Source organism: Xenopus tropicalis, chromosome 6 (genome assembly GCF_000004195.4).
Source record: "Xenopus tropicalis strain Nigerian chromosome 6, UCB_Xtro_10.0, whole genome shotgun sequence".
Classification (NCBI taxonomy): domain Eukaryota; kingdom Metazoa; phylum Chordata; class Amphibia; order Anura; family Pipidae; genus Xenopus; species Xenopus tropicalis.
In genome coordinates, this window is record NC_030682.2 from 21709392 (window position 1) to 21736748 (window position 27357).

At 41.3% G+C, this 27357-nt stretch overlaps 1 protein-coding gene across 9 annotated transcripts in view; it reads left to right on the forward strand.

Annotated features, from left to right (window-relative positions):
• Positions 1-1084: 1084 nt before the first annotated feature.
• Positions 1085-27357, forward strand: part of pard3 (par-3 family cell polarity regulator) — a 347219-nt gene continuing 320946 nt past the window's right edge. For 5 of the 9 annotated variants that reach the window (XM_004915467.4, XM_004915469.4, XM_004915464.4 and 2 more), the window contains exon 1: positions 1274-1393. In XM_004915467.4, the coding sequence (XP_004915524.1) occupies positions 1274-1393 (120 nt within the window). Of the gene's footprint in view, positions 1394-27357 lie in introns of all 9 variants that reach the window. The other 4 variants (XM_004915463.4, XM_004915468.4, XM_012965666.3 and 1 more) reach the window with 1 other exon arrangement.

Consider the following 27357-nt stretch of genomic DNA (forward strand, 5'->3'; position numbering starts at 1 on the left):
TACAGGATACACAGGATATGTCAGGATACTTTCTCTTTCCCTCAGGAGTCCCTCTCTCCTGGGATACCGGTAACACTCCAGCCAAATGACCCTCCCTTTGGGGTTCCCTCCGGTACTTCTCGCCAGAAGCCCCTCTCTAGGGCACTTCCCGGTACTCCCGCCAAGCGGACACCCCTTGGAGACCTCACTCCGGAAATATCACCCGGCTATCCCCCAGATTAGGCAAACTCCTATTCCTCACTCTTGTATCCCTGACTCCAGCTATCAATGCTGGGAGATCTTAATCTCATCTGCCTCCTGGTGGGGCCAAGCTGCCCAGCTAAATAATCCTGTCTACCACTCCTAGAATGGTCTATGACACACATCTAACTCACTAGACCCAGCCTGTCACTATCCTCTAGCCAGAGGGGTCCCAGGCATAAGACCTGCAGGCACATGGCTGCACAGCCTTATATACTGTGTGCACCCTGTGGCCTAACTACTGAACTGCAGGGAAGCTAAATCCCAGTTAACCCTTATAGTGCCAAACCACCCAAGGTGTCCCACTACTAAAGTGTTACCCTCCCTGGGGTCTATCCTGGGGCAACCATCCTAGGGGACCCAAATTTTGGGGAACCCTACATACATCAGAGAATTAAAAGTGTAACATTACCCCAGGTAGCCTCAACTAATTTCTTCAGCCTGTGAAGAGATAAGAAAACATAACAAACGGCAGTAAATGAACAATAAGTTTAGGCTACAGGCTGAACTATAGGCTATATTTGGTTAGGTAGCTGCTTGGCCGCCAGTTCGCAGACTCCGAGCCGCATTACAAAGTATGAGGCATCCTTATGAGCAATACTATAAAAGCGCGGACTCCCGAAGTCACATCTGTAGCACACAATAACTAGCCCCCGCACTGCTCCTTTCAATACTAAACTCAGTCCTGCAGCCCTATAGAACTGACCAATCACAAATAGATTTAAAATGTTGTGTCCGGACACAACACTTTGTTCGTACATGCGATAGGTTTAGCCGGCTGTCTGTCAGCAGCGGGAGCGCTCGGATTGGTGAAAGCACGTTGGCTCTCACCTGGGGTTGGGTGTGTTGGCGGCGGTCAGACAAGCTTGCCGGAGAAGTGTGGGAGGAGCCTGGCATTCACATGCAGTGTAGAGGGAGGAGGCGGTAGCAGGCCCTGCATACACCGGAGGGCACGGAGTGGAACACGGGAACCCTGGATTAATTGCGTTGGGCTGGGGCGCGGGAAGACCCCGGGGTGGGTTTTTGGCGCAGGATGAAGGTGACGGTGAGCTTTGGGAGGACGCGGGTCGTGGTGCCCTGCGGGGACGGCAACCTGAAAGTTTCCAGCCTCATCCAGCAAGCGGTGACCAGGTACAAGAAGGCCATCGCTAAGGTAGGTGGAACCGTGGGAAATCTATTAGGGAGCCCTGTCTCTGCAAGCAGGGGAGCTCGGCCAGCAGAACACTATTAGTTCTATATATTGCGGTGATACCGCCTATACACAACAACTGCTTGGGAGCCTGAAGTTCTGCATTGCTTAATGGGACTCCCCCCTTCAAGGACACATAATGGGGTATTCCTTTTACTGGAGCAGCCCATTATTTGTCCTTCAATGGGGGTGTCCCCCAGAACTGTGGGCAACTTCAGACACCCAACCAGTTGTTGCAGTAGAAATCCCACAACTGCCTTTAAACATGAGCAAGGGTGGGCTGGGTGTTTATTGGTACATGTGTGCCTATGGGCACCGCTCTGTAACTCCTTGGTACATGTGTGCCTATGGGCACCGCTCTGTAACTCCTTGGTACATGTGTGCCTATGGGCACCGCTCTGTAACTCCTTGCCCCTTCGTACATGTGTGCCTATGGGCACCGCTCTGTAACTCCTTGGTACATGTGTGCCTATGGGCACCGCTCTGTAACTCCTTGGTACATGTGTGCCTATGGGCACCGCTCTGTAACTCCTTGGTACATGTGTGCCTATGGGCACCGCTCTGTAACTCCTTGGTACATGTGTGCCTATGGGCACCGCTCTGTAACCCCTTGGTACATGTGTGCCTATGGGCACCGCTCTGTAACCCCTTGGTACATGTGTGCCTATGGGCACCGCTCTGTAACTCCTTGCCCCTTCGTACATGTGTGCCTATGGGCACCGCTCTGTAACTCCTTGGTACATGTGTGCCTATGGGCACCGCTCTGTAACTCCTTGGTACATGTGTGCCTATGGGCACCGCTCTGTAACTCCTTGCCCCTTGGTACATGTGTGCCTATGGGCACCGCTCTGTAACTCCTTGGTACATGTGTGCCTATGGGCACCGCTCTGTAACTCCTTGGTACATGTGTGCCTATGGGCACCGCTCTGTAACTCCTTGGTACATGTGTGCCTATGGGCACCGCTCTGTAACTCCTTGGTACATGTGTGCCTATGGGCACCGCTCTGTAACTCCTTGCCCCTTGGTACATGTGTGCCTATGGGCACCGCTCTGTAACTCCTTGGTACATGTGTGCCTATGGACACCGCTCTGTAACTCCTTGGTACATGTGTGCCTATGGGCACCGCTCTGTAACTCCTTGGTACATGTGTGCCTATGGGCACCGCTCTGTAACTCCTTGCCCCTTGGTACATGTGTGCCTATGGGCACCGCTCTGTAACTCCTTGCCCCTTGGTACATGTGTGCCTATGGGCACCGCTCTGTAACTCCTTGGTACATGTGTGCCTATGGGCACCGCTCTGTAACTCCTTGGTACATGTGTGCCTATGGGCACCGCTCTGTAACTCCTTGCCCCTTGTTACATGTGTGCCTATGGACACCGCTCTGTAACTCCTTGGTACATGTGTGCCTATGGGCACCGCTCTGTAACTCCTTGGTACATGTGTGCCTATGGGCACCGCTCTGTAACTCCTTGCCCCTTGGTACATGTGTGTCTATGGGCACTGCTCTGTAACTCCTTGGTACATGTGTGCCTATGGGCACCGCTCTGTAACTCCTTGCCCCTTGGTACATGTGTGTCTATGGGCACTGCTCTGTAACTCCTTGGTACATGTGTGCCTATGGGCACCGCTCTGTATCTCCTTGCCCCTTGGTACATGTGTGCCTATGGGCACCGCTCTGTAACTCCTTGCCCCTTGGTACATGTGTGCCTATGGGCACCGCTCTGTAACTCCTTGCCCCTTGGTACATGTGTGCCTATGGGCACCGCTCTGTAACTCCTTGCCCCTTGGTACATGCGTGCCTATGGGCACCGCTCTGTAACTCCCTGCCCCTTGGTACATGTGTGCCTATGGGCACCGCTCTGTAACTCCCTGCCCCTTGGTACATGTGTGCCTATGGGCACCGCTATGTAACTCCTTGCTCCTTGGTACATGTGTGCCTATGGGCATCGCTCTAACTCCTTGCCCCTTGGTACATGCGTGCCTATGGGCACCGCTCTGTAACTCCTTGCCCCTTGGTACATGTGTGTCTATGGGCACCGCTCTGTAACTCCTTGCCTTTTGTTACATGTGTGCCTATGGGCACCGCTCTGTAACTCCTTGCCTTTTGTTACATGTGTGCCTACGGGCACCGCTCTGTAACTCTTTGCCCCTTGTTACATGCGTGCCTATGGGCACCGCTCTGTAACTCTTTGCCCCTTGGTACATGCGTGCCTATGGGCACCGCTCTGTAACTCCTTGCCTTTTGTTACATGCGTGCCTATGGGCACCGCTCTGTAACTCTTTGCCCCTTGTTACATGCGTGCCTATGGGCACTGCTCTGTAACTCCTTGCCCCTATTTTCCTGTATACATGTCTGGGCTCCATAGTTTTCCCATTTGTGTGAATTTCATATAAACGTCCAGCCTATTGTAATGTGTGTGGGGTTTCTATTTGCCAAGCTTTCATGGAACTAAATCCCTGTTTATTACAATTATCAGCATGCAGTTGGCACTTTGGGAAGTTAACATGCTCACATTTCACATTATAGGGTGTACTTGTGGCAGATGCACTCTAGTTCTCTTTGGTACTCCAGTACTCATTTTATTGGCTGGCAACTTGCCGGCAAAAACCTAAGCGGAGGGCAAGCACTGTCAAAGCGTTCTTGTGTATGTGGCTTCATTATAATTATGGTCAGGATGTTTCTAATGGGTGAGGCCTGGCTGTGGGCATGTGTGGCATGGTGAAAAAAAAGGCAAAGTAGCTCTAAAGTTGTGGGATGAGATTGTAGTCACTTGGCAAGCTAGAAGAATGAGCCCACTGATTTAAACTATGTTCCTATCATACTGAATATTGGTCACGGGACTGGACAACTTCTTGTTTTGTTTATGTTTGGCCGAGTTGGAATGCTGCTGGTCAGAAAGAAGTCATTTCGGCTTAGCTGGCAGAGAGGCAGAATTGTCTGTTGAGCCTTGAAAACTTCTGTTGTGGAGGGAAAATAAAGTAGACCGATTGTGGCGCAGCGTGATTGCTTCCAAATTCGTAACAAGCTGGAACAAACAGAACCCAGGATTCTGTCTGGGGATCTGGATGAAGCCAGAGATTCCTGGTGATATTCGGCCAATTGAACCTAAACCAAATATTTCCTGTCATTTCACTGCAGAGGAAGCTGGGGGTCACAGAGTTATCACTCACAGGAGCTGGACCATTGGCTGCCTGTCTCATCTGAGGTCTGATTTTGTTCAGTATTTGTATGTATGTATAACTTTATTTATAAAGCGATACAAGGATAAGCAGCGCTGTACAATATATACAATTACACACAGGGAGGACAAGTGTCATAATAAATACAACAAAAAAGTATAAATAGAGAGACATTAAATGCCCTGTGGTATGAGACACAGTTGGAAGGTGGTCCTTGCCCTGTAGAGCTTACAATCTAAGTTCTTGATCTAAAAAAATCTTTCTCAGTCCTTTGTGTGGATACCCTCTTAATGCAACTCTTGTTATATACAGTTTCTGTTTGTAACCACTTGAATGCAGTATATAGGATAAGCCAAGCTATGACACATGCAGGGTTTTGATTGCCGTTAAAAGGATCAATACACTCATTTTCTCCCCTGATCTTCCTGCAGGGACTGAAACATCATACCCACTTCTACAGATAAAGATGCATTGGGGCTGCTTTGTGTAGTGTAACCCTTGGAACATCATAAAGAATACACTTGAATTTGGGTTGTTCATGTTTTAAAATAGTTTATTAAATAATTCGCTGTATCAGTGGCCTTACTTCTATGCACTAATGTCACGTGCATGTAAAGGTAAACAACAACTACATATGTGATTGTGCTTGCGAAGGAATTTTTGTATGTTTATGGATTCTGTCCTCTAAATTATGTCAAGTACATAACAAGTATCCACATGCTTTGCCATTAGTGCCGGACAGAATTAAGAGATTCCAATATCTGTTTTCTTATGTGCCTGATTATCAGCAAGCAGCGAATAACCCTGTGCATAAAAATCTGATTGACTTTTTTGTGTGCAAATAATTGACCGTAGGTGATTTTGTGGCATTGACTTTATTTTACACAACATAAAATAGTTAACTTTCTCTTATTCTCTATAAATGAGAATTCTGTGCACTAGGTTGGGCAATATCAATGAATGGGTGGGCAGGCAGGCTTGAGTCTTCCTTAGGGCAGTGGCACGTGGCATGATTCTGGGTGGTTTCCCATGCAGTTAATATTTACACTAGAACGATTGGAATTATTTTTTTCAGCCCTATGTAATATGGATCATCAACTTAAATGCCAGTAATGGTGAGATTACTGGGTGAACCCTTATTTACTTTCCTATATATTCCTGGAATGATATCAGGATGGAGCAGTATTCCAGTCTTTCCTTATAACCTTTTTATAAGCCAGTGTAGCACGTTAAAGTCTAAATAACAACTGCTCTAAAGGAATCATGTACGGCCCTGAAAAGCTGTTGGGCTAAAGTGGCAGCATCTTTATCTAAACAGAACCCAAACTGTAACCACCTTCTTCCTACATCTCTCTATAGCACCGCATAAACATGTCAGCACCTTGTATAAATAAAGGCTAATGATAATGTAAATGGCTATTCCATGAGTCCCTTGTATGCCTCGTTCTGCAGCACTGCCATTAATGAGTCAGGGGAAACATCCCCCAGGAGCTGCTATTGATGGATAATCATCGTCAGAGAGGACATGGGGCTTAATTACCTTTAAAAGAGTGCATAGTTTTTCATTTCATCCTGTTCTGTGGAAAAGCATTATGTTCTGCATGATATGGCTGGCTTGGTCATCTGATGGGAACTGTTTGGATGACTGATACCACGTCCCCATGGATGCAGAGCGGGAGGATAAGTAATAAATCACTAAACCTGTTTCTCTTGCCGTGTAAACAGGGGGATATGCAGAAAGATATAACACTCATTTGAGCTACCAATATAAACTCATGTTTAATTAGTTACATTTAATGAGATTCGGATATTTTATCATTATGTGTTGCTATTGATATAACAGTACATTATAATGTGTAGCTGTAGTCAATACGATGATTGCTTTGATTTATGTCTCGGAGCTGTTCCTGATCAGCAGAGAAATCATGCACAGGCCTATAGGGCTTCCCCCGGGTTTCAAAATTAGCACCCTGCACTCTCTATGCAGATACTGGAACGTTTTTAGGGCTTATGGCACATTGCTGGGTTCATGTTCACATCATTCTCTTGGCTGTCAAGACAGACTTCGTAAGTTAGGGCAGTAAATGTTGGTGTGCAAAGCAGTATCATTCAGCAATGCTTTGATTTTGGGTTTATCTGGAAATCCCTCGCAAATGTGCCACTTTGAGTTTTGGGGTTGCCCTTGGTCATGGAATCAATTTGTGTATGAAATGAACTCTCTAGTATTCCTTCCAGTAGCAAGCTAGGGTTTAGGACTCTAAACTGTTACAATGTGTTCCATTAGTTGGTATATCTTAAGTAGCTTTGGGAAGGATGGCAACAACGTATCAATTTTTAGTAATGTTCAGGGCTGAAGGTAAGAGATACATCAACTAATGTATTTCCCCTCTCCAGGCTCTTAATGTGCTGCTCCTGGGATAAAGAGGTGAAAAATGAAACTTTTTATTTCTTTCTCAAGTGAAATATTTGAAAACTTTGAAACCTCTTTTTTTCAGGTGTACTATTTCAAAACAAACTGAAAAAATAGTTTGGAATATGATCTACCTGTTTTGCTGTGCCCACCGTCCTGGGGGTGCAGTCTTTCTTCCTGACTTGGTATTTTTTTTTTTTTGCCACTGGTTGCAGTACATGTACATGTAGCTTTACACATATACACAGATGTATGTATTGTACATAGAAGTATTCTCAGCTAGTACCTTGCTTACTGGGTCTCAATCTAGGGGTCTGATTATGTGCAACATTCTTGCACATTTCTGATTTTGCTCCCAGTTGTGTAAAGGTTACATTTATTGTGTTACTCTCATTGGCTGCCTATGGGGAATTGTATAATAAGTGTACTATGTAGCCTTGACCTGACTGCTGGGTGTTGTATAATTCATAAATTGTATTTTATTGGTCAGACTATAATATGCTGGCAGGGGGCAGTGATAATGTACAGCATATATTTCCTGGCTATGTACTATTCCTGGTTGCCTCTCTTTAGGTTTCATACAGCCTATTACATTTCACAGACACTGAAACATCTGAGACATTAAGTAAAAGGCAAAATGTAAATATTGATTTCATCTTTACTACATTCGGGAACACAATTCATGGACCACATTGACTGTTAATTCATTTAGTTGCATATTGTACAGTTTGATGCCCCGTGCTAGTGGCATTTTCTCTGCTTCCAAAAGCAGCTTGAGCTGTTATGTGTGTATTTTATTTTTTTTTTCTTAAGAGCTGGTTTAACCAGATTGGGAAGGAAGATTTGCTGTAGAGGGGAAAAAATTTCCTTGTTTTTACTTTTTCTCACCGGTGGAAAAAATCCCAAATATTTTCCTGTAGTAAAGAAATTTAACCCAGTGTGGGACTTTTTTTTTCAGTTGATCAAACCTTACCTTATGTGCTCTACCTTTGAGCTTGGGCAGGGATGATTTTGAATATGATGGAAATTCAAACAGGGACCTGAAAACACAGTGTATTGATCAGTGAATTGCAAAAGATTTGATTAATGAATACAGGTATGGGACCCGCTATCCGGGAACCCAGTATCCAGAAATTTCCGATTTATGGGAAGGCCATCTCCCATAGACTCTATTATAAACAAATAATTCAAAATTTTAAAAATTATTTCCTTTTTCTCTGTAATAGTAAAACAGTAACTGCACTTGATCCCGACTAAGATATAATTACCCCTTATTGGGGGCAGAACAGCCCTATTGGGTTTATTTAATGGTTAAATGATTCCCTTTTCTCTGTAATAATAAAACAGTACCTGTACTTGATCCCGACTAAGATATAATTACCCCTTATTGGGGGCGGAACAGCCCTATTGGGTTTATTTAATGGTTAAATGATTCCCTTTTCTCTGTAATAATAAAACAGTACCTGTACTTGATCCCAACTAAGATATAATTACCCCTTATTGGGGGCAGAACAGCCCTATTGGGTTTATTTAATGGTTAAATGATTCCCTTTTCTCTGTAATAATAAAACAGTACCTGTACTTGATCCCAGCTAAGATATACTTGATCTTTGTCGGACGTAAAACAATTCTTATCCAGAAAACTCCAGGTCCAGAGCATTCTGGATAATGGGTCCCATACCTGTATATTAAAATGAAACTTTGAGTTGCAGTGGTATTAGCACAAGCCAAAGCAGCCTTGACTATTGATTTGTCTCATATTAAATGTGATTGCAGCCAATTTCTTAGTACATGCATAATTTTTTCTAAAATATATTTTTGTAATCTTTATTTCTTTTCAAGTTGATTAAAGCAGGAGCAGCTGACAGATCAGATAGTCTTCCAGTCCTGTGATAATTGATTCACTCCCATCAGTTTTGTTTTAGCTTCATTCTTTCCTTGGGTTGCCATAAAGCCATCCATCCAACACTGGTGCCTGGTAATCCTCCAGTTGTAACCTGGAATCTCCCACCTGTCCCATGAAATAATACACCAGGATCTTTAATAACAAAAGGCTTCTAAGAAGCATAGCACTATGTTAGGCAATAAATACAGCAGCTATGCAGTTGTTCTTAAAAGTGTTTGTTCTTCTTAAAGGAATAGTAACACCAAAAAATGAAAGTGTATAAAAGTAATTACAATATATTGTACTGTTGCCCTGCATTGGTACAACTGGTGTGTTTGCCTCAGAAAGACTACTATAGTTTATAAAAGTTAGCTGCTGTGTAGCCATGGGGGCAGCCATTCAAAGGAGAAAAGGCACAGGTTACTTAGCAGATAACAGATAACCCCCCATTATATGGGGCTTATCTACTAGTTATCTGCTATGTAACCTGTGCCTTTTCTCCTTTTTTCCAGCTTGAATGGCTGCCCCCATGGCTACACAGCAGCTTATTTATATAGTAGCTTTTCTGTAGCTAAAACACCAGTTGTTTGCATAGCAACAGCACATTATATTTTAATTACTTTAAAACAGTTTAATTTTTTGATGTTACCATTCCTTTAATGGAAAATAGTAAAACAAGCCTTTCTTTTAAACCTTTGGCAATATTAAAGGGGTTGTTCACCTTTAAATTCACTTTTAGTATTATGTAGAGAGTAATAATCTAAGACAATTTGCAATTTGTCTTCATTCAAGTTCAAGTTATTTCATTTCCAGTTCAGCAGCTTTCACGTTTGGAGTTTCAGCAGCTATTTGGTTGCTATGGTTCAAGTTACCTTATCAACCAGGGAGTGATTTTGGATGAGAGGTAAAGAAAGTTACAGAAAGTAAGAATAACAATAAAACTGTAGCCTCACAGAGCAAAAGTTTTTGGCTGCTGGGGGTCCCATTTAAAACTGCAAAGAGTTGGAATAATAAGGCAAATAATTAAAAAAAACTATGACAAATAATTAATGAATTGAAAAGTTGTTTAGAATTGGCCATTCTGTAACATACTAAACATTAACTTAAAGGTGAACCACCCCTTTAAGTTAGTGATAAACTGTGGGTAATTAGAAGTCTGTTCTGTTCCCATTGTAATAAGTTGTCCTTGCTCCAAATGTTTTTTATATGGATCCAATTCCCCGGCTCTACATATGGTGATTAGAAAATCCTCCAATTCACTGATGAGCCCACTAAGGGGGTATTTCCATGAAAATGGGAATATAGGGAGTGGAAATGGGTTTCCTTCTCAGGAATTGTTCTACTTTGCATACAAATGAGAGGGGCTCCTCTTTCACAATGCTTTTCCATGGGATAATAGACTCATACAAATAGGTAGTCTGCATTTGGAAATCCCCCCTCATTGGGCATTAGGAAAAGTTCATAAGGGGCTGTCTTTCCCTGCATTCCAGACAGTCTGAAGGGTCTGACTGGGTAAGGAGAGCATTTTTTTTCATACGGTTTACAAAAAACACTGGGCTCTGTTTGGCAATTACACAACCAGAACTTGCCTCCTAACCACGAATTCAAAAATGAGCAGCTGCTTTGAGGCCAAGTGGGAGCAACATCCAAGGGGTTGGTGAGCTACATGTTGCCCCTTAGCCACTGGTTGGGGAACACTGGTCTAGATCACCACCCAGTCGTATCTCTCTGTGATACCTCACTCCCAAACAGCCTTACGGGTTCCATGCAAAATGCTGTGCTTGCGGACCTGTGAAAATTGCTCAGCATTATGTAGTTTGCAAATCTGGTTTAACTTGTGCTGTGGAGACACGCTCTGCATATGCAGATATGGACTTTGCATGAGTATTTGGCTTCGCTATTCCTCTGCTGTAAGTTTTCTTTCTGCAGAAAGCAGGGCTGATTACCCAGCAAAACTCATTTTTTTTGTTCATTTAAAATTAAGTGAATCCTTTTAAGTTTGTGCTAGATTGTAAGCTTCACAGGAGCAGGGACTAATGTAAGTTATTAAATATCGGTAATGGCGCATAATATATTTGTATCCTACATTAAAAGAATTAAGAACAATACTCATTTTCCTATATTGTTACAGCTTTCCTAATGTAACATAAACCATAATTGTATCTGACTTTGTTTAGCCCCGGTATAGTTATCGCTGGATTAGAAATAGTATGGTAGTATTGTGGTGCTGATGGAAGCTGGAGGTAGGTATCTTTAGAAAGCCCTTATATAAGCTATATTTTCATATTCTGTTAATAAAGAACTAAAAAAAATAGCTTGGTACAAGTCAATACATAGATAAGTAAATGTTTAAGAAGGGAAGGCTTTACTACTTACAGTGTATAAAAACATTATAGTCCAATGGGGGGGGGGGGCAGGGTAATAGGGAGATTGCAGTGAAGTAGTGTCTGCTTGGGCATGGGTAAAACTATATGCTGAACAAGTGACATCTTCTCAGAATTCAATGCAAAATAAAGAAAGTAGAGGGTAAATACATACAAGTTAAATTCTGTTAAAAAAATCACTGGATAATGTGGTAAACCATTTCTAGGTTCACAAAAGCTATATTAAATTTTCACTTATATCTATATGCTGTCTTGTAAAACAGCTTGACATGCCTTCCAAAATCACCCACCACATGACACAATTAAGTACTGGGAATTAGAAGGTTTAACATTTATTAAAAGCAAACCTAGGTATTTAGGTCCCACACTGATAAGTAATGATAACATTTTTCAGTAATCCCTATGATCCTTAGGATCCCTAGGATCATTCGTTTTGCTTGCATCTTGGAGAAATCCCAACATCTCTGGAAGGACAGACATCCTCTGAAATCCATTTAGAACCTGTGATGATGCCAGGGTGGGATGGGAAGGTTCATTTATCTGGCAACCACTTAGTTAAATGTCTATTTATTGTTCCACTGAATTTTGTTAGATAATTCATGCGATTCAGAGTTTGTCATGTAATAGTTCCTTTTAATATTCGCTAATGGAAGAGCAGAGTTCTAAAACTGGATGTTAACTGCGCTAATTGTTTGAGATTTTCAGAGTAGGGAATGGTGAGAAATGATAGTTTTTCTAATTGCCTCCTAATTAGTTTGTTTAGTGCAGTTGTTATAGGCTTCATTGTCATGATATGGTTTCTTATCTTATGTGTTACTGCTCAGCTGAAACCAATTGCAGCTATAGGAAGGAGAGGACATTGGGGCTACTGTGCCCCCAAGACAACAACATTGGGGGTCAGGAGTGCCCTTAGCTGTAATTTAAGGTTTGATATGGTTGGATGACTGAATAATACCTGGAAAAGGAGAAACCAGGACCCCCATCTGTTGCAAACTGATTAACTATCATGCACTGTGTGGGGATAGCTTCGTTAGGGCACAGTTCCATTATGAGTGTAATTAATAGGGATTGTGCTGCATATACCGTTTGCCTATTGTTTTACTCACAAAAATCTGTGGTTTTTGTTTTGAAACTACTCCATATTTAGTTCCTAGTGCCCAGACAATCCCCATGCATGATGGACTACTAATAATGAAACAGTCACAACAAAGGGGCAAAGATGTGGGCTGCATAGTGGCAATCTAATTATGTATCTCACCAGGACCAAACATGAAGCATCTTCACTTTCCCTGTTTGCCTTGAGAAATAACAAAAACATTGATTTTTCCAATAGGCAAAAAATATGATCAGTACTAGCCCTTTTCTTTGAACTCATGTTATACAGGAGGGAAGATATATTAGGGTACAGGCAGATGGTACATTTTGTCACCCATGCTTAATCTCTGTTGTGGGGTTAATGTATATTACAGCTAGTAAACCATGCATGGCATAGTGATACATGGATAACAAAATGTCCTGTCTGCCAGTTAAACTCTGCAGGAAAGTATCCAGGGATGCTTGGTATGGCTTCATGTTGTTGCAGTTATTGACTCCCCATTGTTTGCTTGTCTACATCATATTTATGGGAAACGATTTCAGCTGCCTTTAGGACAAGCAGCTAATGTGTTTGTGTTCCTTCTCCAGTTTTGTTCGCTAGCTAACATATGGGCAAGAATCTGAAATACTTTGCATGTTCATTTTCATATACTAAAAATGATAGGTTTCTCTGCTTTTGGTGAACTTATGGAATGTTATTTCCCGGACCACAGTGTCACCAAGCAAACCTACCAAACTCGGAGATCAGGGGTTCTTATCCAGCTGCTAGACTATAAAGCCATATTAATATTTTTGACACTTCTTTTGTAAAACGTGAGCAGTTGGAAGACCTCCTGCGGAAACCAAATGGATAAAAGGATCTGTGTCTGTTTCCCAACAAATAAACATATTGCTACAATTAATCAAACCCACACGCCTTGTATCATCTGGAGTTAATCATCCTTTCATCTTTCATAAAAGGAATTACAAATATCCGTGTTTGAGCGATTGTATTTGTGTGTGAATGTATTGTATGTAACAGTAATTCATTCTCATAAACCCTGTGTTCAGGCCTAGCAGCATGACAATAGTTTATTTATGTTTAAAAATGATACTATTTGTCCAACACCTGCTTGGCAGGAGCAAAGTTATTTCATATCAGATACAGTTATGGTATATAGCTGTGCAGACATCCATGAATGACATTTTGAGCCCTTTTTATCAGAAATGTACTGAAACCTTTTTTTCCTGTGCAAATATGTGACAGCCCTGTTGCAACGTGAATGCCAGCCCCCATGGCTATATAGTTACTTATTTACTTAAGATATATTTGTGCTTTTGAAGGAGGCATAGCTAAGAAAGCCAGGCTAGCAGTAGTAAAATGTGGGCAAAATATAAAATGTTTAAATATTTACATACATGGAAACATTTTTGTGTTCTGTGCTGCTGGCCCTTTAATAACAATAATAATAATGTAGAAAGTTGTAGGTTGCACCTGTTGCGGCACAATGAGCAGCTGCCTGTGATGTTGTTGCATTGTGCATAGTGAGTGGAAAATACACATTATAGGAGCTGCCCTGTCAGCATATTCCTTTGTTCTTATTTCATAGCCTTAATAAACGCAGCCTTGTTATTCTTCCTCTGCTTTGTTGTACGGCTCTGTAATCCTTTACTAATTGGCACACGGAGAATATCAAATACATACGCAGTCGTGTACCCCCATACTGTGCAATACAAGGATATTATAAGGCACCCAGGGGTGCCATAATGATATAATGGTGTTGTCCAACAGGCAAACTGGTTATGGACTATTGTTATTCTATGTGGAAGAAGCAAAGGAGGCTTAATCACTTGGGGGGTTGCCAATTTGTTGGACTCCTGGCACCCTGGCTGCATTATCTTATTTCTGCACTGTAAATAGCATTGTGTTTATTCATAATTCAGTTTTTGTCGCTCTAGGTAGTAAGAGCAATCAACTCTGTTTTATTGGATGTCAATTAGAGCTATTTAGAGGAATGTAAATGTATAGGTGACTGCGAGGGAAAGCTTCTCCTAGTGAAAGGCCTGAATGAAATCCTTTGCCGAGTGTTCATAAAAGCACTAGTACTCATCCATTGAGTATCTCTCCCTCCCCATCCCCTCTGCCCTGTGCAAACAAGGAGGCCATACCAACAACATACTAGTTTTTCTGTGTCACAATACTGTTTTTTACAATATACAAACAAAAAAAATATATTTAGTTTAGGAAGAGCACAGCTGGTGCTCGAAACATTGGAATTTTGTAAATAACTTTTCTTTTTGAGAAGTTCCTGTGAGTGCGGTCTCTCTCTCTCTCACCTCTCTCTATCTATCTAATATATATATATATATATATATATATATATATATATATATATATATATATACATGTAAGATCTCAGCTGTCTTATTTCATGTTGGGGAAACCCCGGTGCCATCACCCCTATTTCTCCTGTAGCTGTTTGTACAGCAGGGACGGCTGTGGTTCCACAATATGATTAGTGGTTTGACTCTGCAAATAAAGCCGGATTTGTTCCCAGTAGTGTTAGGCCAACCCCAAAGCTGGTATTTGTTTTCTCTTTAACACATGTATTTACAGAGGGATATAGATTGCATGCATCCTTTCATACACATTCAGTTCTTCCCATCCAACGTCATGAGGCTGCAACAGACTTTGCTTTCTGTTACTGCAGTAACTTTGTGGGATTAGAAAATTAGCAGCTATTGCACTGTATCATGCCAAAGGAGAATGTGCTTTTCAGCCAAACATACATTCCTGTCTTTCTGTGTGCAGTCATTTCATTGCCCGAAGTGGCCTATTTAATGGCTCAATAAGCAATAATGATGAATTGCTCGAAAAGAGAAATGGGAAAATTGTGCTGTGAACCGGTGCTGGATTAATCTCTTCCTAATTGATGTGATTGTGGTCTTTAGAATTGAGATGTTGGCTCTTTAAAGAGGGGCTTCCTTATCCCTATGTCTAAAATGTGGCACCTATACAGTAAAAAGGTAATTAAATAAATGGTGTAAAGTTTGCTGCTTGTCTAGTAACCTGTAGAAAGCTATCAGCAGGTAGCACTACTGGTCATTGGTTTAAAACCCACAAACACATGCTATGGATTGCTAGATGGGGCAAAATTTAGACTTAATACATTACCCCATATATTTCTTATTGCTTTTATCCCACTGTTTGTACTAGTAAGTTACTGAACAATGTTCAGCATTGCACATATAAATGTTGTTGCCTTGCCTATATTACTGAAGTCTTTCAGTACTGGGTACAAAGCCCTCTGTGAAGTTATATTTTATTGAGGCACTCTGAGAGGCAGGCTTGGGACCTGGAAACTTTATGTTTTAAAGGGTACATTTTGCATGTTATCAGCAGTTTTTTTTCCAGCTTTTTGGTCCAGGCTGGACAGAATGCTTCTCTGTTCGGTTCTGTTTCTCAGTGTGACAGGAGTGATGGAACTGAGCAAAGAAGGGTCAGGAGAATCTTCCTACCTAAGGTTTCCATACACAGGTCCGATAAATCTGCCGACTGTCTGAGTTGGTAATTTATTGGGCCCTCAGATGGCCTACCTGACTGGTATATGGCTGAAAGTTGGCCTGATTATTGTTGATCTGATTATTTGAATCAATTCGATATCGCCTGCTTCAAGGTGGGCTCATTTGTTTATACGTGGTATAAACTTGACTTTTAAATGTTGTAGATGAAGGTTACCTGACCTTGCTTTCCTGGGTATTTGCACAGTTGCATTAGCAAACATTTGTCATAAACAAACAGTGACAACGTTCATAAGAAGTTCATTGACTCCATAGGTCCCTTTGCCTTGTCATTCAGGTATGTGTGACCTTCTGGCTCTTGAACTAAAACTCCCACCGTACTCGCGCAGCAGGCCCCTATGCAAAGCAGTGTGTGTGTGTTATATTGCAGCAAATGATTCATAAACCGCTGTAAAATAATCTAAAGAACCAAAAGAGGGAGACCACGGCTGGAGCTGTTGTGCAGAGTATGACCCCACAGTCAGGACATGTCTAATGTACTCATCATGCTGAAGTGTGCAGAGCCCTAAGCGGCTTGTACGCAGGCTGTAGTTAGAGCTGCCCTAGAGAAGCTGACACAGCTCCTGCTGTCACCTTCCTGCTGCTTAGGGAAGCCGCAGAATATGGCTTGCCCACCCATGGTCATATTAGCCACGCTCAGCTTGGCACAGAGCTTCATTCCAGTAATTTGTCTGGCTGAGCGAAGCCTAGCCTGACTGATTTAGGCAAAGGGATTTAGGGATTTAAGGGAAAGATGCTAAAATGCATCTTAATTTTGATTAGTATGTCAGATGATAATGGTACATCGTATAGGATTAGGTGACTTAAAGAGCCATTTAGACTGTTATTTTTTCAGTGTTGTCATTTGTTGAAGCAGAGGTGCATTATTCATATGTTGTTTTACTATTTTGGCAACTCGGTTTGTCTGATCTGCATCAGTTATGGCATCATTATCTTCTGGTTTTCTGCATTATAGCAGCAAGGCAGTGAGTTTGGAAGTCAGACTGCAGTATGAGCAGGAGAAACTCAGTGATGAACAATGTTATAAAATTGTAAAGGTACAGGATCTGTTAACTGGAAAGCATTGATCATAGTGGCGAGTTAAACACTTATACACTTGTCAAAATAAGAGTTACTTAAAATACATATACACTGTATTGCATTTATATCCCTTTATTTTAACTTGCACAACTCCGTTTTTGAGCATTCAGCACGCATTTCTTTTCTTTTTTTTTTTTAATATATACCGTGTAGGGGCTGTAAAGCTTTGAAATAGGTTGGGCTATTCAACATAGTGTCCTATGTAAACATAATTCTTCATTTGTGACCAATTTACTTTTTGTCTGTAATAACAATATAGAATTCTTCTATGATTGGTGGTTAAATGTTTTGTTGTAGCCTTAGGCTTGGTTGTTGGGCATGTCTACCTTCAGCATCCAAATGGCATGTTAGGTTTTAGGATGAAGAGAGAATGGCAAAATAGAAAGCAAATAATTCAATGCCAGTGCAAAATTGCCAAAAAAACACAATTTTCTAATAGGCTCTGTTTTAATGTCTATATGTATATATAAATATATAAAATTAAAAGCCAGCGGAGGAGTGTTAGAAAGGGGAAGGAGAAGCTGGTTGTGGGCTCAGCACTAATATTTCCCATAACAATCTAAAAGGAAGACAGCAACAAAGACCCTGTCTTGTAGTATTAGATGTTTAGTTGCCCCCAGCACTGCCTTTGTTAAAGCTGGTGAAATTTGAACAGGATAAAAGATATTTTGTGTTTTCTTTCCCCTATGGCGTATTTGAAATAAATGTGGTTTTGAGCATTTGGAAAAATGCCAGCATAGCAAGTAAGCTCACTGAATGCTTTAAAGGGAAACTGTCCCTGGGAAAAAAAGTTTTCTCAGAATATAATTTCTATCAACCAGCATAGGCCGACTGTCTGACACCAAGGCACACTAGCAACTGAATTACAACACAGGGGGTCACTTCTTTAGATGAAGGGGGACGGGGGGGGGGGGGGGCACATTTGCTTTGTGTTGGGACACAGTTGGGTTCCCAGCTAGCACTGCATGCTGCTGCTTTCTTGCAGTTTCAGTCTAGTTATAGAAATTTGAGATTATGTGGGAGCACTCCATCTGCTGTTATTATGAGGGCAATACCATCTCAGCAGGTGGCATTTGCTGTTCTATAGGTTAAAAGCAACATCATCAAGATTGCCAACCCAATGAAAGTAGACATGCACATGCTTTGTGTTGTCTGCAGGCAGCAGTTGTGTCCAAGGAGTGGGGCCAAAGAAATGGATCTGGGCCCAGTATGGCTACCCATGTGCTCATCCAATGTACAGATCATACAGAGGGGCCTTCAGGCTGGTCAGATGAGGACCACATCAAGGTACTGATGCAGTACTTGCAAAGATCAAACCTGTCAGATTGATATCTGTATGATTTTTGCCAGATATCGGTTGGGCAGGCCCATTTGGTGCCCCATATATGCCCAAGTAAGCTATTTGCTTAGTCCGGAAAGACCCAGTCTCCTGCTTTTATTGACCCATATATGGTCCTTTACACACTTCAGACAGTACCCTGGATACCAAGAGGGGTTTGGCTGCCAAATAAACCATTGATCGGTAATTAGCAATTTGCATCCTAAATTGTAAGCAGCGTATTCCTTGTGTGGCAGTTTGCTTTCAGCATGGCAGAAAGTGCTGCCTCTAGTTTTCTCACTTTTGTAGGTGTTACTACAAAGCATAAGGCTAATGCCGCACATGGCGGATTCTCAGTCTGCATTTATCCGCCAATAGGCTTGAATCATTGCTTTTCTGTGTCAGCACCCGGAGCCATTGTGTCAGCCAAGTTGCAGGCACATAGAGCGGATTTTGGCGCATACTTAGGGCAAGGTCACGCGGTGCGGATTTTCAGCCTGCGGATAGGCTCAGACTGACAATCCACCTATATGCTTGAAAATACTTGTAGTTGTGCCTGCACCCAAAAGCACTGAATCTGCCCAGGTGCAGGAACACACAGCTGATATCCACCAACGAATGTGAGACTTGGGATTGTATTTATCATGCTGTGTAAAAAGTGGAGTAAAATATTATTGGTGATGTTGCTAATAGCAGCCAATCAGATGCTTTGCTTTATTAACTGTTGAAATCTAATTGCTGATTGGTTGCCCTGGGCAACATCACCGGTAATGCTTCACTCCACTTTTGACACAGCGTGATATATATACCCCTTGGTGTTTGTTGGCGTATATTGGCTGTGTGTACTTGCACATAGCCAGATTCAATGCTTCTAGGTGCAGACGCAACAAGAAGATTTTTTTCAAGTGTAGGGGCGTATTGTCAGCCTGTGCTTATCTGCCGGCTGGTGATACGCTCCATGGGTTGTTGCCCTTCTGCGTTTCGAAGCTCTAATCTGCTCCGTGTGCCTGCAAGCTAACTGACACAGTGTCTTCGAGAGCAGACACAAAGGGTGCTGATTCAAGCATAGGGGCAGATTCGCAGTCTGCGTCTATCCGCAGGCAAAGAATCCACCCCATGTGGCACTAACCAAGGGATCTTGCTCTGTGCCAGGCCAACAATTATTGGGTAGTTAATAGCACAACAAATCACTCTGTTGATAAGTGCAAAGCCATATGTCTATGCTCTATACAAATAATAACATCAGGCACATCTCTGGCCGAGTGTGACAATCAGAACAGAAGCAATACAATATAGCCGATAAGAGATAATCCAGGGGATAATGCGGTGTAATTATTCCCAGACAGTGGCACTAAGCTGAACACACGCCAGCAGCTTCTCTCACTTATCAGGTGAGACCTCTCCAGGGACTGTCATGGATCCCCACACAGAGTAGGCACAAATCAACCTTTGACTTTGTTTATAATAAAAACAGCATTGTGGCACTGCTCATTATCCCACAGTACTTGTCTAACCTACAGGGGGTACAGGTGCCTATGTAGGGGCACAGTCTGGGTGGAATGTTTTCTTTACACTTTCCATATGTGTAATTTACTCATTCCTGTGGTTTATGGCATTCCTACCTCCTCCCATTTCCTTCAGAATTGTAGGAATTATCTTCACTAGCTTTACAGGGTCTTATTAACCCAATTTATATATTTTGCAGCACTGTGCACCACTACATCTCATATACAGACACATCAAACATTCCAATTTCCTTCCTTTTTTGTCTATTTAGTCGTGACTGGGTTTGGGCCGGCATTAGTAAGTTGAACAGTTGGTGGCTGTAGCCAGCGTTATTCCCATCTAAGGTACTGCAAGTATTCCAGCATTGTGTGTGATGATCTGCCCATCAGATATCACTTGTTTATGAGAGTATTAGGAGCTTTGGGGGATAGCTAGGCTCCATGTGTTAATAACCTTTTAATAATTTCTTATACAGTTATGGGGTTTGTTAAACAGAAACCCGTTATCCAGAATTACAGAAAGGCCATCTTCCATAGAATCAATTTTAATCAAATAATTCAATTTTTTTTTCCGAAGATTTCCTTTTTCTTTGTTATAGTAAAACAGTACCTTGTACTTGATCCCACCAAAGATATAATTAATCTTTATTGGAGGCAAAACCTATCCTATTGGGTTTAATTTATGTTTAATTTTTTTTTAGTAGACTTGGAGATCTAAATTACAGAAAGGTCTCTTATTTGTATAATTTTTTTTTTTCAACTACCCATGAGCTATTATACAAATTCTCTAGTCCAGATTAAAAAAATCTCCCTTATTAGTTTCGCTCACATTAGTATTGATCTCTGGATGAAAAGAGAACACATTTCTTACCCTAAATAATCTCTGCCATTATAATGTAGAAGTTCACCTTTATATTAACCTATATTATAGGTGAGCCTATTGTAATCCTTATTATTATTATTATTATTATTATTATTATTATTATTATTATTATTATTATTATTATTCCCTAGCAACCAAATAGCAGTATTAATTTCAAGCATGACACTGGCCCTATTCATGAATTCATTTGCTTAGTTGTTGGGCCAAAGTAGGCTGATCTGATTGGATCATTCTACAAGACTGTATCAGTGTGTATCTGTATTCCTTGTCCAACAGTTTCAAACCTGCCTGATAGATATCTGTTTGATCTCTAGTCAGATATTGGCCGGGCAGCCTGTCAGGGGACCTTCATACCTGGCCTGTAAGCTACTGACTTTGAAAGAGAGTCAGCAGTTTTTATCAGCCCATGTATGTCTAACTTGAGAGTTGCAGATTTAAAGGAGAACTAAAGCTTAACTAAAGACGTTGGTTAGAAATGTTGTAAATTGTTTTGAGCTTCTGTACCAGCCCAAGGCACCCACAGCCGTTTAGCAGGGAAGATCTGTGCCCTCAATAGCCCCCCATCTGATTCCCTGCACATACTCTGTGCTGCTGTTGCTTACTGAGCTTAGAGACCCACACACACTATACTGTATATATAGAATATAAATGGCACAATATACTGTATATATAGAGTATAAATGGCACACTATACTGTATAATTAGAATATAAATGGCACACTATACTGTATGTATAGAATATAAATGGCACACTATACTGTATATATAGAATATAAATGGCACACTATACTGTATATATAGAATATAAATGGCACACTATACTGTATATATAGAATATAAATGGCACACTATACTGTATATATAGAATATAAATGGCACAATATATTGTATGTATAGAATATAAATGGCACAATATATTGTATGTATAGAATATAAATGGCACACTATACTGTATATATAGAATATAAATGGCACACTACTGTATATATAGAATATAAATGGCACACTATACTGTATATATAGAATATAAATGGCACAATATATTGTATGTATAGAATATAAATGGCACACTATACTGTATATATAGAATATAAATGGCACAATATACTGTATATATAGAATATAAATGGCACACTATACTGTATATATAGAATATAAATGGCACACTATTAGGCTGATTAGTAATTGACACAGATGATTACTGCATGGCAGCTCTGTCACAGACACTCCTAACAGACGTATCCAGTATGTGACAACTTTAAAGGGCTGGATTATTACTACTATAGCGATGTTGAACCTTTAGGCTGGTTCAATAAGGGTCTAGCCATATTCAGTTTAGTTCCCCTTTAAATGGGAAAAAAATATAATACAATGTCAAAATGAAAACTAACTGCAAACTCTTAGACAATGAGCCCCGTTCGGCACTACCTTTTAAGGTTTATTTTTAAAGGAACCGGCCCTTTAACTCGGCAGGTGTTTGGCATGTAATCAGTATCCTCTTTAATATGAATCCATACATGTGACTGCCATTTATTAACACTCATAAACCAAAACAGCTGCACTCCAAAATGGAAAGGGGAAAACCCTTCCCAGCCCCCAGTCATTAGCAGCCGCACAGTGTACAGTATTTCCATGCATTTGCTGCTGGCCACACGGTGAACCCACGGGCTCCTTTCAGCTTGCAAGGAAGCGTTTCATTAGTTTGTTTGCAGTTTTCCATATGATGGGATCTTTCTGTAAGAAATATTAACAAAGGGGTGAAAAGCACTCACACAGCAACCTCTCTGAGAAAGGAAATTCCTTTTACACCATACAATTCTACTCAGCCAACCATGAAGCTACTCCAGATATGCTATTGTAAGGCTATTCCTGTAGGCAGAAAGAAATGAAACATAATGATATTGCCCAAGCCAGGGATCACTGTTGGCCAGTTTGCATACTGCAATTATCTGAAACATAACAATTATGAATTGTGCTGACTTATTCTTTTAAGGGGAAGTAATGCCAGCAGCATTTATACTTTTCTAAATTAGGTTATCCTAAGCCATGTTCTCTTCATAATCCCTTTATTCCCATATGGTAAATAATTTAACAGGGGCATAAAAGTTTTACCATGGTTTCTATATTGCCATAGAAATACAGCAAGACTAGCATGAATATTCATAATTGTCACTGTCCCTGAGCGATTTTACTCTGAGTCCTGTAAGTCACAACGATGAGAAGCCAAGTGTGAAGGACGCCATATGTAAATAGAAGTGCTTCCCACCCATGGAAATTATAGGTTGCTCTACAGCACGGCATGTCTGCCTCGGTGCCCACATTGCCTAGTGATTACATGAAGTCCATCTCTTGCTCTCTGATTACACACACGGGCACTTGGCTGCCTGCCGGGGCAATTCTCCAAAGGATTTCCAGCAAGCAACGTCCTTTCTCCCTCGCTCTTATATAAATTCTAATACAGACCAGGGGATATTCCCCCTTTAAACCACCCTGTTTTAATAGGTCTAGGGCAGGGGTCCCTAACCTTTCTTACTTGTGAGCCACAGTCAAATGTAAAAAGACTTGGAGAGCAACACAAGCATCATAAAAGTTCATGGAGGTGCCAAATAAGGGCTAAGATTGGCTATTAGGCAGCCTCTATACACACTGTCAACTTACAGGGGCTTTATTTGGTAGGAAATCTTGTTTTTATTCAACCAAAACTTGCCCCCAAGTCAGGAATTCAAAAATTACTACCTCTCAGCTGGCACTGAGAGCAACATCCAAGGGGTTGGTGAGCAACATGTAGCTCAGGAGCCACTGGTTGGGGATCACTGGTCTAGGATACAGAGCTGGGTATTGTAACCTCAGAGGTCAACTACCCCTATGTTATTAGGGTGGTATTGATCTGCCCACTTTCTTTTAACATTAAATTGTAGCAAGAAAGAACCATCTCTTTAGGGCAGGGGTCCCCAACCTTCTTGGGGATCCCAAATAAGGGCTGTGATTGGCTATTTGGTAGCCCCTGTGTGGACTGGCAGCCTCCTGTATAAAAAAATTGATGAATACGCATTGCTGCTATAGCATATAAACAGTGTATTTTGAAGATGGCTACCAAAGTTACGCACTAGAATTTTGTTCTGTGTGGTCATGTGGCATCAGTAGGAAATGTTTTTATGGAATTCCTGCTGTACGAGTAATGCCCTTTATCTAGGCGCCCATATTCATTGTAGGCATTTTAGTGTCGACAGATATAGACATAGATATACAGTGCTTGCTTATGCATTGCTACAAATGGTTTGTTGTTATTGCACCTTGTGTTATTACGTGCGCCAGCGCACATCAGGGAGCTTGGATTGATAGAATGTTGTTTTTGTTATACTGGAAAGGTGCATTATTGCAAAGGATTGTGGGAGAGCAGAACAAACCTTGGGCAGTTTAGAGATGAGCCATGCTGATGTACACATGTAAAAAGGCACACAGGTGATCTTATGCCACATTATTTCATAATAACATGGCGTAAAAACACCCTGTTTGACAAAGTCCTTAGGCCAGTGATACACTGCCTGTTGTAATGCAGACAACAAAATGACCGCAATGCCGTGCCACAGCTGGCAATCTAAATTCCCTGGGTAAATTTATTCAATAGCCACCAGCTATGTCTCCGAGGCTATTGTAGTGAGATTCATTGTTTTTAAAGGAAAACTATACCCACTAAACTATGTAGGTCTCTATAAAAATATATTGCATAAACAAACTCATATGTAAAACCCTGCTTCATCTAAATAAACCATTTTCATAAAAATATTCTTTTTTGTAGTATGTGCCATTGGGTAATCCTAAATAGAAAATGGTAATTTTAAGTACTAAGGGATCATTTCATTTACAGCGCACGCAAACAAGCCAAGGCACACATACATGCTAGGCCCCATCAGCCAATGAATGGACAGAGTTCTGTCTTTTGCTCCCACACTACTTCCTGTTACTGTCAGAGCTGCATTATTTCCTGTCAGCTGATCTCTGAGGGGGCACACAGCCCATCACTAAATGGCGGCCCAAGGCAAAAGATGTAAAAGGGCAATATTTACTGATATATATATTCCAGTTTGGTGAGATTCTTTAATAGGCCACTTAACATAATATAAACTATCTGTTGGTTAAATATTCATTCTGAGGGTATAGTTTTCCTTTAAGGGGCTATACCACACAATTTACTGTGAAAATTTGTTTCCAAATTGCAGGAGACAGTTTCATTCTTATAGTAAATACCTGCACTTGCAGGTGAGGCGATAATTGCTCAAAAATGCTGGATAATTCATTTTAATTGAAAATCTTGACCTATGAATTTGTCAACGGGGGTCGATTTTGAGGCGCCTGGTGTGCCCCTACCCTCAAACTCTTACAGTCTGATACTTTAGTTGATACATTTTGCACTTGAGCTTTTGGCAGTGATACAATTTATACATTCAGTCAGGGCCTTGCTGTGCTTCAGAAGTGTGACTTTATCATTGTGTATGCGGTGTACTTTACCCCATAAACATAGATTGGGCGCCGGAGGGTCTTGTAATAAATCTGTCCTGTTTATATAAACATAACAAGCGTAGATCATCTTTCAGTTGAGGGTAGATTAACTAGCCATGTACAGAGCTGGGCAGCGCACCCATTCACTTGGGCACGAGCATCGGGAGAATAAACAATTCGCCGCCAGCCTTCTCAGCCATATAAAGAAATCGTTTCAGCATTTCACAATATGAGGCTGCAGAAAGGTGTTTATCATTCTTAAATGTCTCATACATAGTTTTGATTGGTGGTACTGTACATTCTAAAGGGGCTTCCAATGAACCACATGTAGCCCCCACTGGTGTAGCTGAACTACATCTTCCCACACTTGCTGTTTGAGATTATTTGTCGGTACTGGAGGTATAGTTCAGCAACAGCTGGATAATTACCTATCATTGAACTGTAGTGTCCTCATATAATAGAAAAGTGTTGGAATAAACTGTAAATTTAGTTCCATGACCATGCAGGTAATGTTTCTGTATACAGGACACGGAACTGCTCTACTCTCTGACGAGGAACCAAATGCAGACTTTGCTCTTTGACTGCTTATAATGCAAGATTCCCTCCAGAAAAGCTCTATGCTCTCTCTCATTGACAGTGGGCCAGGTTGCTAATGTGAACACCAAACTGGGTCATACTTAAAAATGAAGAACCCCCCCCACTAAAATATTCATTAGCTACACTTTGCAAAGCCTTCTCCAGCAGAGTGGGCATGGCTGATGGAAAGCTGATATCAAGCCAAATGCTCTTTCCGCTTGCATTTTCTCCCGAAACTCCGCAGATGGGATGAATAGCGCGGCGTGCCAGGATAGTCAGCATATTAGTGCTTTCCTTTGACAGCCTGCTGTTTCCCTATTATTCTAAGGTGAAATTCATTCTGGCAGAGCACACTTCCATGGCATCTATAAGTGGCTTATTTCTTAGTATCTGAAAGGGCATGCAGCTGGCCAACTCTTTATTATGCCTTAAATTGATTGGAAAGTCCATTCACTTCTTAAATTACCCCCTTCAGCAAAACTAAATTAGTAAGATCAGTGGAAACTAAAATTTAACAGTCAGAGCAGCAGGATTGTTTTTTGGCAGCCTTTGTAGGTTTGTGGACAAAGACTGGAGGTCACTCGCTTGTGGCTAAAGGCGGCCATACACTTAAAGATCTCTTTGTTTGGGGAGGTCACCAAACGAGAGAATCTTCTCCCAATGCACCCACCTTCGTACAATATTTGGTGTGTGTATGGCGGATTGACGAGACGAACGATATCGCCAAATCGGTCACTGTTGAAGGCTTACAGGCAGGTTCATTGGCATCTCACTAAATTGACCATTGTATCTGTGAATGTTAGAGGGACCATAGATTGTAAGCTCCTCTGGGCCAGGGACTAACGTAATGAATAATCTCTTTAAAGCGCTGTAAAAATATGTCTGTGCTATATAAATAAATAATAAATAAATGTGCTTCTCCCCTGACTTGGGGTTCAAACCTGCCCAATTGATGAGCCATATATCAGTTGTTCAGGCTCTTCTGTGGGCCCCAAACATGGATTGATAAACTGCTGACTTGGCCTGAAGGGACTGAATGGGCAGCTTGAATCTGTCCCTTTATGGTTGCCTTTAGATGCTGAGTGTTGACAGAGGAAAATGCCACTTATGGGGGTCTTGTTCATTGAGGCAACGAAATATGGATTATACTGAAATCAGCTGTTTGTCTGCCTGACAGGGACGGAGTATAGGAAGCACAGTTTCATATCTTCCAACATTTATTATGTATAGCTGGGTGTTTTGTTAAGGGCTTTTTGGTCAAGGAAGAAAAGGTAGATTCTACATGTTAAAATCATGGGTCCCTGGTGTTCTGAGAATTCTAAAACTTTGCATGAGGGTTCTGCTAAACCTTTATACAACTTATGGCCGGTACTCAATAAGATTAACCCAAAGCCAGGCCTGTAAATAGGCAAAAAAGGAAAACTGTGTTGGGAAATAGTACCAAACTGTTATAAAGAATATCTGATAATTGATAGTGCTATAGATTTCCTTTGGTTTGCAGTAATCCATGTATGGGATCTGTTATCCGGAAACCCATTATCCAGAAAGT